Below are 18103 nucleotides of genomic sequence, written 5' to 3' on the forward strand. Positions count from 1 at the left end.
GCCCCGTCTCCACAGGACAGATAACATGACCAGTCAAACCCCTCCGTCGTTTGGAGGAGCGCTTACACCAGCTATCCGGCTGAACTCGGAAGCTGCACCTGGCCACAGCCACCCGGAGCACCTACCACAGCGACTAACAGGACAGGCCAGGTTTGCCCACGGAATGTTATCCTGGGGGTGGGGGCGGAGGAGACAGAACGGGTGGCCAGACACTGGATTGTCACTGGAAAAGGACAAGGCAGCAAAACATGCTTGTAAGAACACATACTCGATGAAATAGGTGGAATTTGTTTAATGTAAGAAAAATTAGAGGCCGTTTATATAGTGTGTAATGGACCCGGAGTACTGGGAGTCAGAGCACAGAGACACAAACGTACAGACACCAAGCGCACACATACACGTCAATTTTCGGTTTAGCGTCTTTACAGCTTCCTTTCTTAACCTCACAGCAGCACGCAGGTTAGAAGGGTCTAGCAGATTCCGGCTATAGGATCCTACGCTACTGAGGAAACAGATGGCTGGCGAGACATCCTTGTCTTCTCTCGGGCGGCGTGTGCATTCAAGAACAGTGGAGGCTTTAGAAGCGGATGTGAGCTAATACGGTCACACCAGAAGAAAACGGTACAGGCTTTCACAGACTTAATTCTAGACCTAAGGCTGATGACTGCGCGGTTTTCACCCCCTCCTTACACTCCCTCCCGTGTCCAAAAGAGGCCAGCTGAGCTGGGTCGCCATCGCCTGGGGCAGCGTGTTCCAGGGTCGTCACGGACAGAGGCGGCTGACCCGGCAGAGTCTGGGCCGAAGCCTCGAGGGCTGCGTCTCCGTGAAGAAAGACCTCGCCTCATCAGGCCCGGCTTGGAGGGGAGAGGTCGGGCTGGGCTTTTCGGAGGGAGAGAGCCGGCTGGGCAGCCCAGTCCTCCTGGCGGGCTACACGGCCTTCAGGCGGATGTCCCCACAGGGAATCTCTGTGGGTGTTTCAGGCGTGATACTTTTGAGAATGCGCTGTTGGGAAGGACACACAGTGTTATGGAGCCCCGTTGAAGAGATATTTCAGCGTTAATATTGAAGCGTTGGACAGTGTTTTAATGGCATTTCATAATAACTCGGAATAGCCTCACTGCCCTTTAAAAGAGCAATTCCCAACTTATCTGCTAATACGGATAAAATCGGCAGAGTGGAGAACGACGGGAGGAACACCATTCTAACCCTAACGGAAGCGAAGACTCCTTCGAAGGAGCCTTGCTGGCCTCAGCGTGACTGACTTGAGCCAGGCAAGGCTCCTCAGAGCCCCTGGGAGAGCGGGGAGCAGAGGGACTGGGGCTCAGTCCTTCCCCCTTTGGACCGTGGTCCCACTGAGAGCCATCCCTCACCACGCCGTGAACTATCATTAGATAAAAATATGTCTTGCAATTAGTCTTAAGTGGAGTTTGATGAGCTCTTTTCTGGGCGTCATAAGTGTGCGGAAAAGGCAAGCTCTGTAAATAACATTATGGAGAAAAGTGGCTGGTTTTCGCCCCACCCCCTCCCTATATGAACTGCTGCCCGTTCGGCTGCCGACTCCCCCAAGCTGCCAGCTTAGGTCTTATTTAATTTTGTGCGTGTGTGTGTGTAGGTGCAGGTGTGCCAGTGCCCATGTGGCGGTCGGAAGAGGACTTTCAGGAGTCGGTTTTCTACTGGGTAGATTCCAACAGTCTAACTCAACTCATGTAGCGGGGTGGTCAGAGCCTTGGCCTGCCAAGCCCACGAGACTGCTACTGCTCTCGCACCTCGCCAGGCCATGGCCTCCTGCAAGAGGGCGATCAGCTCGTCTATGAGCATTGCTGACATCTTCACGCTCGTGTGCTCATTAGGAACCATCTGCCGTCATCTTTGTGTGGGTCATTACGGCTGTCTGCAATGGTGACTTCAGCCAGCAAGTGACCCCGACCCTGAGACTTCTAGGCTGCTAGTGCTTACCTCCCCAAATTAACCCAGTAAATAGCTTATTCTACACACCGCAGATTCATACAAGTAGACCCCAGCGTGCAGTGGGTTACTGTGGCCTGTTTTTCCTTCACACTCAGTGGAGACTGTTCTGGATTAGCATCGTTCCTCATATTAGTGCTAGTGCCTTCTCCTGAGAGGTGGTGGCAGCAAAAGCAACAGCTCCCTGCCAGCCGAGCAGTTGTGAGAATAACAGCCCTAATGCCAGGCTATGCTGTTCAGGAGGTCAGGTATATTTGTTGTATTTTTTTACTTACTGATATTTTCAACTCTCGATGAGTTTATCAGGATCTAATCTCGTTATAAATCAAGGGGCATCTACACGTGGAGTAGAGGCGTTCAGGCGTTTACTCTTCTCTTAGATTTACATTTCCTTTACTTTTTTTTTTTTTCCTTAACCAAACCAAAATTTTGTATAGAACCTCCCTTCCTCTTAGAACACGTTTGAGTGTCAAATCTGGTAATTAACAAGTAATTATTGTAAAACTCCTAGTGAGGCAGGCGTGGTGGCACACACCTTATCCCGCCAGCAGAGGGGAGGCGGGAGGAGCGCTGCGAGTTTAAGTCTAGTCTGGGCTACACGGGGAGAGTTTGTTTTAGAATAAAAATCTGACCTCCTCCTAAGAGACCCAAATTTCCAGTCTCCCAGGGGTTCTTGGAAAACAAAACAAAAAAACAAAACCTGCATGCTTTACCGCTTGCATGCCGAGTAAAGGCCTGTCTCAGAAGGCTTCCATGAAGAAGGGTGCCAGATTTTCCTTAATCCAGCATTCCCTAGGCTTTCTACCCAGAAGGGCCCCTGCTGCTGTTCCATGGAAAAGCGGCTCCTTGAGCGTGCTGTATCCAATGAGCACATTCCACCGGGGAAACCAGCGCAGAGGTGAGTGCTTTCCTCAGCTGACCAGGGCCTTTCCTTACATTCCTTGGGCTTTACTGCTGCTTCCTGGAAACCTACTGGCTCCCATCGGGTGGTCTATGGTGAAGACAGCTGTTGTCTCTCCTCTACCACCAACGGGGCTGTGCTCGGTTACTTACATTCTTCTGGGTGTCATTTCCCTGTAACTGAGGTGTGCAAAAAAGACAGCTGGGACTTGAGGTGCAGCCTGAGAGGTAAGACTGACATCTGTCAATCTGGAGTCCTCCCCTCTGGCCCTGGCCTCTGGGTCGGAAGCAACAGAGGTCATGAATCTTCTCAACCATTCTTCAGCCCGGAGGAAGGAACTTAGTGACTCTGGGTCTGAGAAGGTATTACAATAAAGCGATGCCTGGTCCTCTTTGGGAGGGAAGGTTGGGAAAGGGGTGGCTTGGTTATAGAAATCTACAAGAGTTGAGCTTTCTTCACCTTGAGCTTAGTTTTCTCACTCAGAAAAAGAAATGAATCCAGCAGCTGTTCTCAGAAAAAGATGTTTGTCTCGTGTTCTCTTAGGAAATGTCTGCGTGTGCTGGTGTAATGGTCTAGTCAATATATACATTGTACTTATTAGGCCCACAGCCTGGTCGCCTGCATTCTCAAGAGCCTCCTGGCTTTCCCCTGATGCTACCCTTCACCTCTGAGCTCTTTCCCTGCCTGCAGACAGACTCTCCTGGTGGCAGAAACACAACTGAACAAATAACATTTAAAACATTTTGATTCAGCGGGTGTGGTGGCACACCCCTTTAACCCCAGCACTCAGGGAGGCAGGGGCAGGCAGATTTCTGTGAGTTCAAGGCCAGCCTCATCTACAGAGGGAGTCCAGAACAGCCAAGGCTACACAGAAAAACCATGTTTCAAAAAACCAAAAATTAACCAACCAACCAACCAACCAACCAAACAAACAAAACCTTATTTCCATTCTGTGACACTGTCATGAATCCTAATAGTGAAACCACTAACCAACCAACCACTAACTCTAGCTGTCCTGCTAGCTCACTATTGTCACTGTGTTTGCGAGTTGCTGCACGATGATAAAGGTGGCCATTAACTATCCCCACCTTCAGTGAGGTAGGTCAAACCCTGTTAGGAATATATAAAACAAAGAGCCTTCTGGTGGGCTTTGTGAATGCGTATATCTTCTGAATAAAACATAAGAGAATTATTTTCTTTCCAATTATCCTACTAAACACACCCCCGGCTGGCACATACCTCCTTAAGTGTCCCCGGAGTGCTGATCAGCCGGTAAACGATATAGGCGGGGATGCAGATGACAGACGACGTTCCTATGCAGTAGCCCAAGACGATGCTCCAGCGGGGATAGTTGTATTGGAAGAGCCGCAGTTGGGGCGGGCTCATCAAAAAACTGCAAATGATGAACTGAGACAAACGCCAAGAAACATTGAAAATCTTCAGCACACCTATGCAGACTGAGACCACAGAGATCAAATCTAAGAAGCTACCGGGCTGTCTCCTAGATTGAACTCTTGAGTCACACTATTACCGGCTTCGGTACCAACTAAAAACTAAACAAAACAAAAGCTACACACACACACACACACACACACACACACACACGAAAGAAAAACTCTCCTAGGGGTTTCTTCACCATCCCAGACCTTGGAGCCTACTGTGGGAATTACAGCATCTCTACAAAAACCCCAAAAGTCAGGAAGACACAGTGTCTCCCTCTGTGGGAAAGAGACTGGTACCCACAGGGACTGACAGCAGAGAGATGACTTGGGTGGCCTTTCTGTTTCCCTCTGCTGACTGACTGAGGTGAGATGGTCCTCTCTGAAAGGAATACTGGAAGGGAGAAAAGCAGCTTGACACATTTTCCACTTGAAAATTCAAGTCTCTTAACGCCCAACGTACCATTTTCTTATTTTCAGTTTGGTTTCCAGAGTTAAGCATCGATGTTTTCAGCCTAGGATCTACTGTGCTGAAATCATTATTGTTCTTAGTGTAATTTTATTTGAGTGCTTCATGGTCATAAAGGAAGACACTAATGTAAATTACTTGTGTGATTAAACATCTATTTATATCTGTTTTTCCTTTGTCTTCAGGTAATAGAACATGACATTGTTAAGCAAGCAAACACCCTTCCTCTGAGCAGTGCTAGCCAGGAGTCCTGTCAAATGCAAACCTTTCTCCTGTCACAGGCTCCTCAGTCGCAGACTTGGCTACTGAGGAAGGGAACTGGGAATAGAGGCGGAGATCTGATCAGGAGCTGTCCATGTGAGCGCTGGGCTGTCTTACGGTGAGTGAGTGAAATCCAGCTCCTTCCGGATTCAAGCTTGTTTATTTGTTTTTCAAGACAGGGTTTCTCTGTGTAGCCCTGACTGTCCTGGAACTCACTCTGTAGACCAGGCTGGCATCGAACTCAGAGAGATTCACCTGCCTCTGCCTCCCGAGTGCTAGGCCTGAAGGTGGTCAACATCACCGTCCACCTGGCTGGCCCAAGTTCTTTTCTTCAGTGGCTTCCTAACTGAACCCTGCCTCTCTCTCTCCTCATACACACTATTTCTTGATTAATTATTTATTTTATGTGCATTGGTGTTTTGCCTGCATGTATGTCTGTAGAAGGGTGTCAGATCCCCTGGCACTGGAGTTACAGGCAGTTGTGAGCTGCCATGTGGGTGCTGGGATTAAACCACAGTCTTCTAGAAGAACAGCCAGTGCTTTTAACCTTTAAGTCATTCTTATTTGTTTGTGCTTTTTTTTTTTTTTTGGTAACTTATCTTCATTGAAAAAGAATGTTTTTAGTGAGTTGCCTGTTTACCTAAAGCATTCCTATGAAGCTGAGAGCAGGGGCCTGCTGATTTAGCATAGACATGGAAGGCAGATTTGCCTTCTCTCAATCCAGCATGAAAGCGCTTGCCTTTGAGCCAGGGGTGGTGGTACACGCCTGTAATCCCAGCACTCAGGGAGGCAGAGGCAGGAGGTTTGCTGTGAGTTTGAGGCCTACAAAGTGAGACCAGGACAGCCAAGGCTACACAGAGAAACCCTGTCTTGAAAAACAAACAAAAAAAACCCAACAACAACAAAAAAAGCTCTTTCCTTTCCTTTGGAGGACTGAAGTAAAGTGACCATTGTGTAAAGTGACCAATGTTTGGGGTCATGAGGAATGCAGCTGAGTGGGTGTTGCTAGGTAAGAAAAGACACTCAGTGACCATGAACCTCCAGAAATTTAAAAAAAAAAAAAAAAAAAAGCCCCAGGCCTCAAGGCCCAGACAAGAATGAAGCATGTAGGCACGGTGTGTAAGGGGAAGCCAAAATATTTTAGTATGATCATCAGAGGTAGGACCTGATGAGGCCAGATTAGGGTGAGGCAGATTAAGCAAGGTAAGGAAGTCCCACGGATTCAGGGATCAGTTCCAGTGTTTGGTAATACAGAAAAGCCATACAAATGACATTTTAAAATATTGCATTAGAATCGTTTCTGTCTTGAGGACCAGTGTGCTTGGCTCCCTTAGGTTTTGTGTGTCCCAGGGAGGGCCTCCCTTGCCTCTCCCCTGAATGGGCCCGGACACTGCTTTCTTGCTGGGTGGGGAATGTGAGAGCACACAAACAAAGCTGCCTCTGCCTTTAAGACATTAATCTAACGTGACTTCTTCCTCTGAGAAACAAAGGAAAGGGTTTAAGTGGATTATCAAGAGGCATAGGTATTAATAGAGTTAATGACCTATTTGTGACATGGTGGACAGAGAGCCTCAGTCCAACCCTCAATGTAAAAGCCACTGAAATTGCCAGCTGCGGGAGCACTTTGCCTTCAATCCCAGCACTCCAGCTCCAAGGGGCTCAATGTGAGAGGGAGGCTAACCTGGGTCTATGTAGCGAGTTCTAGGCTAGCCAGGACTACAGAGCGAGACCCTATATAGACAACAAGAAAAAAACCTTTTGGATTTAAAACACTGGACAGCATGGTAGTGCATTCCTGTAGTCCCCACTAGAGAGCTGAGGTGAGAGGATCTCTTGCACTAGGTTCAAGACCAGCAAACCTTGTTTAAAAAAGTAGTTTTGATTTGGGCTAAAAGCATCAGGCGAGCAATGAGCTGGCAAAGCAACATGGAGCTACTGGCCTGAAACCTGAGAAAGTTTACAAGCCAGGGTTTGCACGGGAGCCTCTGGGCTGAGAAGTTTACAAGCCAGGGTCTGCACGGGAGCCTCTGGGCTGAGAAGTTTACAAGCCAGGGTCTGCACGGGAGCCTCTGGGCTGAGAAGTTTGCTGCTCAGGGCAAATGTTTGCAAAAACTTGTGGAATGTAGGACAGTAAAGGCTTCTGGGGACAGATGCATGGGGTGTCACAGAGGCAAAGATAAGCAGCTGGGCCATCATACATACATAAAACTTAATCCTGAGATGCGTTGGTTGCTTGGAGTGGGGAGCAAAGGTGCCTCAAGGAAAAGCACATGGAGGGGATGAAGAGGTGTTTGAGGAGAGAAGGGACAGGCTGTGCTAAGGCCTGAGACACCTGGGCTGGCCCAGATGTTCTCAACAAGCTGAGAAAGATTCATGGAATGATCTAACCCATTTTTTGGCCTTAAAGGGTCAAAAAATGTCCCCTCTCAATAAAGTTATATATAAATAATAAGAAACTGAGAAACAGTCCCTGTGAATGCACACAGCTTGGGTCTATCCCAGGCTGCCTCTATGCACTTGAGAGGTTATTAGGGCATTGTCCATCTCTGGGCCTTAGGAAGACACTTGGAGAGAAGATGGTAGGAAACATAAATTACATCAGAGGATACTAAACCTGTCTTGAGGAACCCTTGACACTCAAGTTTCTTTTCTTTTGTTTTTTTTCAAGACAGGGTTTCTCTGTGTAACCCTGCTTTCCTAGAACTTGATCTGTAGACCAGGCTGGTCCCTAACTCAGAGATCCACCTGCCGCTGCCTCCCAAGTGCTGGGATTACAGGCGTGGCCACAGCTGCCCTGTTAGCCCTCAGCTCTCTTATCCAGGCCCTTTGACAGTAGCTGAATTCTACTTTGACCCTGACCCAAACGAGGAGACCGTGTGTGCCTCTTCAAGGTGCACGTCAAATTGTTAAGTATGAGCCTGCCGGGACCCCTCTCAGGGCTTCTCTGAGCAATACAGTGTGTCCTTCCTTGGTCTTCAGTAGTTTTTGTCACATGATTTTAGTGACACTAAGCCTCAGTTTCCTTAAAAGTTCATCAGACGCACCAAGCCAGGTACAGTGGCTCCTGCCTGTGATGCCAGCATGTGAGAGGCAGGAAGGTCTCAAATATGAGGCCAGCCTGGGCTACATATAGCATTCCAGGCCAGCTCAATCTACATACAAAGGCTATCTTAAAGCAAAACAAAACCCAGACCCCACCCCCTTGCAGAACTATAAAGATTAAAAGGTCCACGGTTGTGAGTCTGGAACAAAGCCGGCTGCAGCACTTCCTGCTCTGTAAATGTTCATGATCGTCATTGTTTGTAGGGATGCTACGCTAGCAACCCGAGCATTCACAGTCAGAAACAGGTGAGCAGTGGTGGGCACAGCCGCCGGGAGGCCCCAACACAGGGGCCTCTTGGAGCATTAGTTTATATTTGCCTCCTGATGTGGCTTTTGTCCACACAGTGGTGCTGGATTTGTAACTCTGAGGTGCATACCCTCAGCCAGCATGCTCTGATGTCTGTGCTACCCTTCACTGGTGCCTGGACCAACAAGGCAGAAGTGACAACTCACCAGGAGAAACAGGGGGCTGATGGCCACCCAGCAGATCTTCCAGAACCATCCCGGGCTGAAGCCAAGCATCTCCTTCACGTCACTGCAGAACTGACTGATCCCTGGAATCACCCAAAGGAGAATTTGAGAGAACATGGAGTTCCGTCCCAAGGCGGGGTCGACGGGGTCAGAGGGTGAGGACGGGAGTGGGGGCTCCTCCCTGAGCCTGAGGACTCGCTCGGGCACTCCACACAAGGGGCTCAAGGGACGACCAGGAAAGCTGATAACCAACTAGGAACACAAGCCCTCCATTGGTGCCCACGCTGCAATTCTCAGCCTGGATTAATTGTGGTGTTATTGATGGAAGAAAGTGACTTTATTTAGTAATGGTGAGCCTGCTTGGCAGAAACCAATAGGACTGTCCACTGGCAATTTTTAAAAAGACTTATGTGTTTTACCTACAGTTCCTCTGGGACTGGAATTACAGCCATTTGTTACATGCTGTGTGGGTGCTGGGAATCAAACCCAGGTCCTCAGGGAGAACAGCCGGGGCTCTTAACCTCTGAGCCATCTCTCCCAGCCCTTCAAGGGAACTATTTAACCACAGTATAGCTCATCTCTACGCCAGGTCAAGATCCGGGCTCTTCTGTAAAGGATTACTGGCACTAACGTGAGAATGCCCACTGGCAGGTGAGAAATGAGTGTTCCCAGCTGCTTCCTCCAGAGCCCTGAGCTTCCTCCGCAGGTCTGCCGTGAACTCTGGCCTCTGAACTGCTGGGGAAGTAAAGGTAATGTCTTTTCTCTTAAAAAAATTGGGTCCTAGCCGGGCACGATGCTGCACGCCTATGATCCCAGCACTCAAGGCAGAGGCAGGCAGGTCACTGTGAGTTCAAGGCCAGCCTGGTCTACAAAGTGAGTCCAGGACAGCCAAGGCTACACAGAGAAAGCCTGTTTCGAAAAAACCAAAAGTAAACAAATAAAAAGAAAAAAGAGAAAATTGGGTTCTGAATTCAGTTTGCAGAACCCATGACTGGAACAGCCTCCTTCACGTCCAGCCTCAGGGAACCCATACTCTCCTCTGGCCTCTGCAGGCGTCTACACGCACACGCCACACAACTAAATCCTGTACTTCCTGTGTGCATCATGACTGCCGTGGTGAAGCGACTGAGCGCAGAGGTTGGAAAGCAAATGTGTTTCCGGGACGAGACCTCTGCTTCCTCATCACACAGCCTCGTCTCTGAACCTAAGTTCACGTCCATGCCCTCGGCTAACGCCTCTTGGGGCCGGAGGAACCTCTGCCCATTAATCTCAGCTCACTTCCTGTACCTCCTCTCGCCCTTGTCAGAGTCCATCCGGGGACGGGAGGGAGGGACCTGGGGTTCTCCAGTGCAGAGACAGCAAGCATTCTCGCCTTGTGGTGGAGAGGGCCCAAGCTCTGAGAAGGGGCCACCCTGGAGAAACACGGCCCTGGGTGCTCTAACAGTAATGCGGTGCACGCCGGCTCTCAAACCACCACCGCAAATATTAAAAAATAAAAATAAAAATAAACAAAAACCGGGGTGTGGACAAGGCTCTCCCTCGCGGGCGTGGCACCTGTGTGGGACAGCGCAGACAGCGCAGACAGCGCAGACAGCGCAGACAGCGCAGACAGCGCAGACAGCGCAGACAGCGCAGACAGCGCAGACAGCGGTGTGCGGCCACAGAAGGCCCTCCGCGGAGATCATCGCATCCGCTGCCCCTTCCCGTCCTCCCCGATGAAGCTAGCGCCTGTCCACGTGCAGGCGGGGGAAGGCAGAAAGAAGGGGCTTCTTACCATAGAACCATGACACGGCCACGGCTTCAATGAGGGCCACGGTGAGCACCGCAGGCCCCGTGGCATACTCCTCCAGCAGCGCCACCACATATGCCCCTCCCTGGGGACAAGGTCACAGACATGGTTAACGGTCTCCTGAGGTGCAGCTACACCTCTTCACAAAGGCTGGCGGGAGCTTCTGAATACAGGGCGGCACTGGGTAATTCTCACTCGGGACTCGGAAGCTTCCTTGTGGAGTGGCCTTTGAATGTGTGCCCATCTGACACCATTTTTTTAAAAAATGGTGCTGAGAACTGAACCCACAGCCTTGGGGCATGCTCTCCTCCGTCATCCTTGTTTTATCCGCTACACTGTAAGAGACAAACTCTAAAGACCCTATATAGCCACCCTGAGCCTACTGAATACTTCCTGTCTGCTCAACCTTGGAGAACACACAACTTTAAAAACTGAAATCTGGAAGCCAGGCATGGTGGCGCACACCTTGAATCCCGGCACTCAGGAGGCAGAGCAGGCTGGTCTCTGTGAGTTCTAGCTAGCCTGTGTGGCACCAGACACCCAAGCACTTTGGTCACAGCTCCATGCCTTTACTTCTCACTTCTGACTCCTCTGAGACCTATGCAGCCCCCTCACCCCCAGCAAAGCGAGCTTGAAGAGGCCTATCAGTGACATCTGGCTTGAGCCAGCAGCACGCAAGCCCACGACGTCACTCTATCTGATGGATGCTTTCCTGTATCTGCCTTGGCTACTGAATGAAGGGAGGGGGAGGGGAGAAGACAGCGTGCCCCCTGGAGAGCCTCTGGCTTCTTTATTGCAAGCTCTAAAGTTGTTGAAGTGGTGTTATATATGTAAGACACCAGCCTTACATCACGACACGAGGGCAAAGTAGCCCTAACAGTGCCTCTAAAAGGCGGAAATGGCTGGGAATGCAAATCCTAACTTCCTTCCAGGTATTTTTGCCAAGCCTGAAATATAACTGGATCTATTGCAAAATGCTAGGCCTCCTGACGCCATGCACAGATCTACCAGCAGAGACTGCCGGAAGTAACTTTTCTCCTTGGTGACAAACTTTTCAGTGCTGAAAACTGAACCCGGGACCTCACACGTGCTAGGCAGGCAACTAACCCTAAGCCGAGGCTTCACGCCGTGATGAGCTTTTCAATAGTGCTAGCGACACCCTTTGAGGTGCCCAAGTGAGGATACTGTGGAAGTGGACAGGAAGGGTCCACTCTGCCGGTGGAGTTCTAGTGACCCGGCAGAGGCCACTTGGGGCCAAAGGCCTTGCTACTCACAGAGGTCAGTGTGAGCAGGGATCCCAAGACGCAAATAATGACCAGGATGAGCACAAACCACTCCCGGCGCTTGGCCCAGATGTGTGGGGACTCATCCAGCACAGCGGTGATCACACCTTCCAGGCCTGCAAACTAAGGGATACGTGCGGACAGTGAGGAGGAGGAGAGATAAGACAGCTGAATGAGCCGTCAAGCCGATCCAGACTAGTTCACCCATTCACTGGCCCATGAACACAGCTAGGAGCATATTTCCATCCGATAGCACTATCAGAACCCATCACTTAGGATATGCAGACAAGAAAAGGCAGCATGCAGAAGCATTGGTGTCTTGGGGAGGCTGGTTGCCCCAGGGCCAGCTCAATGCCTGTACCTTCTCTGAGCTGAGCCTTCAGGTGCCAGCAGGCTTAACTAGGAATTCATACATGCTAAGCTTTCCCTAATTATGCCACTAATAACTCCCAGTGCAGAAGGTACTATTGCTGAGGGGTGAACAGGGGGATGGAATGGGCATGAAGAAGGGAAGAGGAGGGGGAGGAGGAGGATGAAGAAGGGAAGACCAGTGGGAGGAGGGGGGGAGAGGGAAAATTACCCAGAGGGAGCAACCAGTACCACCTGAGATCTGGGTGTGGGAAGAAGTGAGCCTAGCACTTCCTGTTCCCTTTTCCTCTTGTCCTACCAGACCCTTTTCTGTCTCCACTCACCGTGCTATCCAAGCCCAGCGTGATTAACATGAGGAAGAAGATGATGGCAAAGAATGTGGATGCTGGCATGTTGGCGATGGCCTCTGCATACGTGATGAAAAGGAGGCTGGGGCCTGGAACAGAGGGAGAGGGGAGGAGCGCTGACATCTCTACCAAGCTATTGCAAACTAGGTCTGGGCTAGTTTACAATCAGCGCAAATGTTTCTTCACACCAGACATTTTGCAAAGCCAGAGGGAAGATCGTCCACCTTGAAAACCATGCATCTACAATTGGGGGGAGAGAAGAGACTTGATACTGCAACTACACAAGCCCAACCATGTAACACCTTTGTCTCTAAGGAGCCTTGTGATGTCAGCTCAGAATAGCAGGAAGTGTGATAAGGACCTCCCGCTACTTTTAAAGTCACCCCCTCTTTTTATATTTGGGGTGCTATGGACAGAGCTCCGGCATCTGAGCACCAAGTGCTCCACTACGCCCCCAGCCCTTAAAGACCTTTTGTCAGTGTGCTAGGACTCACCCCCTCATGGGTTAACTAGGGATGCTATCATTTGGTCAAAGCGCTGAATCAGGCCAAAGTGCAAACCTTTCTTCCGGCCCGGGGACTCCATCTCCTTGGTCTCATTGTTTAATACCTTTGCATTATTTCCCATGAAAACATTGAGCAGCACAGTCACATTAGTGAGATCTCTGCTCTCAGCAAGGGGACTTCCAAGGACTAGTAGTCATTTGCCTGCTAGACCGGACCCCAGCACGAGTGCCCAAACCCACTGGTTCTAAACCTACCATCCAAGCCATGTTTTAAGCCCATCATGCACTGAAGGCCCCATCACCGGGCACCAAGGAAACTAAATGCATGGGTGAGACCACTAAGAAAATTAAGTTTCTTCCAAATCTTTGAAAACTTAAAAGAACAGTTGAGAAGTTTAGATATTTGTGAAGATTCAAAGGAGATCAATCCTGTAAGTAGAGCCCCGGGTCCTACCCGCGTCTCTGGCCACCTCAGACACGTCTTCGTTCCTCATCTCAGCCATGTAGCCAAGGACCGTGAAGATGACAAAGCCGGACATGAAGCTCGTCAGGCAGTTCACCACGCTGGTCACCAGGGCGTCTCTGGAGTGGAGAGCCCAGGCTGTCTGAGACACTTCCAGGGTAGGGAGCCTAAGACAGGCCTCAGCCCAGCCTACCCCCCATCTCCCAGTGCCCTCTCCCCGAACACTGCCTACACACACAGAGTGGGGACGGGCAGGCCAGGGATGTTCTGAGACATGGACAGAAGCCAGTTACAGTGGCACATACATATAATCCCATCCCTTTGCAGGCTGAGTGAGTTGTGGGGGGGGGGGGTGGGGGGGATTGTGAGTTCAAGGCCAGTATGAGCTACAGAGCAAGATTCGAGACTGGGTAGCCTGACTCTGCTGTGAAGCAGCACAGCACTGACCTCTTCGCTTCCGCCAGGAGAGGCACTGCCCTGGAGCAGAGCCTTAACTAGGGGCTCCAGTAAGGACCCCACATTTGTAAAATCAAAAATTTAATACTATCTTTAAATAAAGCCAAAAGACTGCCAAGGGGAAAGCTTGACAGTTTTAAAACTTCATATCATAGCTTTAGCTGGGATCCCAACACAAGGCCACATTCTAATGAGTGTGTGTGTGTGTGTGTGCGTGTGTGAACTGGTTTCCCATCTTTAGAAACAATGAATCTCACAGGTATTTTTCTAACAGTACAAGTGGACTGCGGGACATGGCCTCCTGTGCAGGAAGATTTACTGCCTGAAGACGAGTGACGCTCAGGCCGTCACTGGTGCAATGCTGCTGCTCCGTTAAAACATCGAAGCATGCCTCTCCACAGTCACGGCAGTTTCTGTAAACTGAGCTAGTTCAGTCATTACGCTTTCTGCGTCTAAACAGTTAACTGGTTCACGATTTTCATCGAGAAGTCTATTCACTGGTGCATGCTGCAATTTTTTGGTAACCAACCGTGCTGCAACACATCCTTGTTCTGTTTGTTTGCTTGATTTGTTACCTGTCTGGTTTTAGGCAGGATCTCGTGGAGCCCAAGCCAACACTGAACTCGGTATGTAGCTGAGGCTGGCCTCAAACCAGCCTTCTGTCTCTACCTTCCAAGTGCTGGGACTATGGGAATGTACCCTGCCAATTCAGAGTTTCATATGTATATATATGACTCTCACAGACAGAAGCATCTTGGAGACTTTCTCAGCCTCTAAATAGTCCGGGTAAAGTTAGTTCCTGAACGGACACTATGAAAAGGATGAATGGCCAAGGGCCCCTGACGACCCTGAGGGGCAGCGCCCTCATGGCGCTCCATTCCCAAGCTTTGCTGGGTGTCCCCACATACTCACTGGTAGCAGTTGTTGTTGAACTTGTTGTAGCTAGCAAAAGCCAGGAGGACCCCAAAGCCGGGCCCCAGAGAGAAGAAGATCTGAGCGGCAGCGTCTACCCACACCTGGAACACAGCAGGAGAGGGCGTGAGGTGAGGGGTGAGGACAACGAGGGGGTGATGGCCCGGGGTGAGGGGAAAGGAGCCTGAGTGAGGGGAGGCACAGGGGAGGAAGGGGATTGAGGGGAGGGCAGGGGGAGCGTGGAGGGCATGAGGTGAGGGTGTGCAGATAAGGAGGGGGTGAGGGCCTGGGATGAGGGGGGGGAAGAAAGAAGGGGTGAGGTTGTGGGGTGAGGGGGGAGGTGCCTGAGTGAGGGGGAGGCGTGAGGGGGAAGGGGAGTGAAGGGAGGGCAGGAGGAGGGCAGGAAAGGAGGGCAGAGGGCATGAGGTGAGGGTGTGAGGAAAAGGAGGGGGTGTGGGCCTGGGATGAGGGAGAGGGTAGAGAGAAGGGGGTAAGGATGTGGGGTGAAGGGGAAGGGCACTGGGGGAGAGAGAGGGTGTAGGGGATAGGGAGCAAGGGGAAGGTGGGGTGAGGGCAGGGATGAGAAGGGAGGGTAGAGGGGGTGAGAAGGGAAGGCAGGAGGCAGGATGGGGAGGGAGGAGAGGAAGGAGGGTGGGCTACCGCTGAGCAAAGCAGCAGCTCCCTGCTAAGTGACCTCAAGATGCTGTGGTCTTGGCCCTTGTATTTCTGATTGAAAGGATCATCACAGGCGTGAACATTAGATGTGAGTTGTCCCTACTGTCCTATTTGAAAGCCAATGGCTTTCTCTGGTAAAAGCCAGACAAGCACGTGCTATTTCCCTCAGGCTCACCCCTGTCTCCAGGAGTTTCTGCCAGTTGGGTTTCAAGTAGAAGATGACCCCTCTCCAGGCTCCAGGAAGGGTGGCCCCCCTCACCAGCAGGACAGACAGGACAATGTAAGGGAAGGTGGCTGTCACCCACACCACCTGGAATGAAGGAGACAGAAACACGGATTACTGCCATGCCTTCCCAGGCAGCAAAGCAGGAAGGTGGAAGGTCAAGGCAGGCAGGCAGGCTGTCCTTGACTGCTGAAGACCACTAGGCTAAAGAATCTTGAAAAAAGTATATAATTTGTATATGTGCTTGCACAGATGTGTGGAGACCAGAGGTTGACATTGGATATCTTTGTTGGTCTCTCACTGAGCCTGGCGCTCACCCATTCAGACAGATGGACGGCCCAGCAAGCCCAGGGGTGCCCCATCTCTGCCTCCTGCCCCCAGTGCTGGACAACTGCACCCTCATGCATTTCTGCACTCGGCTTTTACATGAGTGCTGGAGAGTGCTGGAGACCCATACTCCATCTTCACTCTTCTGTGAAAAGTGCCTCAGCCGCTGAGGTGTCTCCTGCCCCTACGCATTTTAAATCCAGTTATGAAGGGGACGCATTGTGCCTTCATTTGCTTAGATGTGCTTACATATAAGTGACATTGGTTAAGTTCTAGAACCTCCTAACAGATGTGATGAAGGAAGTATCACAGAAGGAATGTGCTTGGTGTTGAGGCAAACTGATTTTCTCCTGCTCACTAGCTGTCCAGGATAACGGTCTTGAACTTTGTGGGGCCTTAGGGAGTCCAGGACAAAAACAGCAGAGTGCTCCTCACCTTGCCAGATGTTTTGATGCCTTTCCAGATGCTGAAGTAGATAATGGTGAAGATGAGCATGATACAGAGAGCAAGTTGCCAGCTGATGGCCCCCAGGTCCTGGAGTCCCTTAGATTGGTGAATCTGCAGAACATGGCGCCTGGAGTGACAGGAAGAAGAGCCTGTGAGAGAGCCACCTGAGCACAGGATTGTGCGACCTCTAGAGAATGGTGACCAGCAGGAGCTTCAGGAGGGGCTGGAATGGGCCTCACTCATCCTGAAACGGCAAGCGGCGCATTCGCTGGATGGCTCCGGGAGGCACACTCAGCTAGACCTGCCCTCCTCTTCCACTGTCTGTAACCAGAACCTTTCCACCAACACAACCAGCTCCCCAGTACACGGGAATGTTTGTGTAGGCAATGAGCCCTTCTTCGCTCTAAATTAGTACTGTATCCAGGCCACTATTGCCTACAGTTCCAATATCAAAAGTACCAGTGGGCCGAGGGATAGCATACCAGAAGAACAAATTGCAAAGCATGTGTAAGACCCCATGTTGAATCCTTAACCCGAGGGGAAAAAATCCTACATTCTCCAAGCATCTTCTGAAAGGTAGGTCCCACTTACAAGTCAGCACCACCAGCTAGGGGGTGGTGGCCCACACGTTTACACCCAGCACTCAGGGGGCAGAGGCAAGAGGATCTCCAAGGCCAGGACTATACAGAGAAATCCTGTCTCAAACACACACACACACACACACACACACACACCACATACATACATGCGTACATACATACATCACACCAAATCAGAAATAAGTTCTGAACAACTGAAACGATGGGGTAGTTGACGTCCCTGGCAAACTGGCTGGAGAAGGAAAAGGCAGCAGTAGGATAGCTTTGGTGCGGGGGTGAAGGGAGCAGTCAGTGTGAACACGGTGGAGCAGTTTGGCCCATCATATTGGGGTACAGAGACAAAGGAAGGTCAGATCATGGAGCACTCGGGATAGAGCCCAAACTCCGAATCCTGCAGGGAACTGATGCTGCCATCCCCACACTCACATTTGTTCCCTAATCCTGACTGCTTCACGTCTCAGAAACACACCAGGAGACAGGGACGGGCTCACGAGGGCCCACCCACCCCTGAAGATTCATGGACGTCAGTGTTTGCTGGGATAGGACGCTTCCTTCAGTGGTGTAGCACTGGGAAGCTGTCCGTGCTCCTGAGAGCAACCCTCATGTCACCAAAAAGAACAAAGGAAGATGTGACCACAGAAGGGGAGCTTAGGAAGAGTTGGGGATGAGTTAGGGATGAATGTAAGCAAAGTACATTATATCCACGAATGAAAATCTCATAGTGGAACCTGTGATGTATAATTAATATATGCTAATGAAACATTTTAAAAGAAGTCTGCCAAGAAAGGGCTGAAGAGTTGGCTCCTAAGACGCCAAGCCCCAGGGATGTGTGGCCTATCCGTAACAGACCACCCCTCCTTCACATGTACTTACAAGTAAAACTCCTCAGCAGGCGATGTGGAATGGGGTGTCCAGGTGATGTTGTCCTGGGAGAAATAGTTGGTGCAGTTGCCAGTGTTCCAAGAGTTTTGGCAGCTGGTCCAGGGCAGCCGGTCCGTGAAGGAGGAGATGAGGTAGTAGAGTGCCCAGGCTATGATGGTGTTGTAGTAGGAGGCGATATAAAAGGCGATGATGCAGATGGCAAAGCCAATCCCTGGACA

The 18103-nt window shown here is 50.6% G+C and overlaps 1 protein-coding gene across 4 annotated transcripts in view; it reads right to left on the reverse strand.

Annotated features, from left to right (window-relative positions):
- Positions 1-277: 277 nt before the first annotated feature.
- Slc6a4 (solute carrier family 6 member 4) overlaps positions 278-18103 on the reverse strand; it is a 30753-nt gene continuing 12927 nt past the window's right edge. For all 4 annotated transcript variants that reach the window (XM_060387264.1, XM_060387265.1, XM_060387267.1 and 1 more), the window contains exons 4-14: positions 17877-18096; positions 16393-16531; positions 15583-15717; positions 14733-14836; positions 13356-13483; positions 12373-12485; positions 11672-11803; positions 10383-10482; positions 8591-8691; positions 4106-4273; positions 278-1002 (exon numbers count right to left, since the gene is read on the reverse strand). In XM_060387264.1, coding sequence (XP_060243247.1) covers positions 928-1002; positions 4106-4273; positions 8591-8691; positions 10383-10482; positions 11672-11803; positions 12373-12485; positions 13356-13483; positions 14733-14836; positions 15583-15717; positions 16393-16531; positions 17877-18096 — 1415 coding nt within the window. In that variant the 3' untranslated portion in view covers positions 278-927. The remainder of the gene's footprint in view (positions 1003-4105; positions 4274-8590; positions 8692-10382; positions 10483-11671; positions 11804-12372; positions 12486-13355; positions 13484-14732; positions 14837-15582; positions 15718-16392; positions 16532-17876; positions 18097-18103) is intronic.

This window comes from Meriones unguiculatus, chromosome 7 (genome assembly GCF_030254825.1).
Source record: "Meriones unguiculatus strain TT.TT164.6M chromosome 7, Bangor_MerUng_6.1, whole genome shotgun sequence".
Taxonomy (NCBI): domain Eukaryota; kingdom Metazoa; phylum Chordata; class Mammalia; order Rodentia; family Muridae; genus Meriones; species Meriones unguiculatus.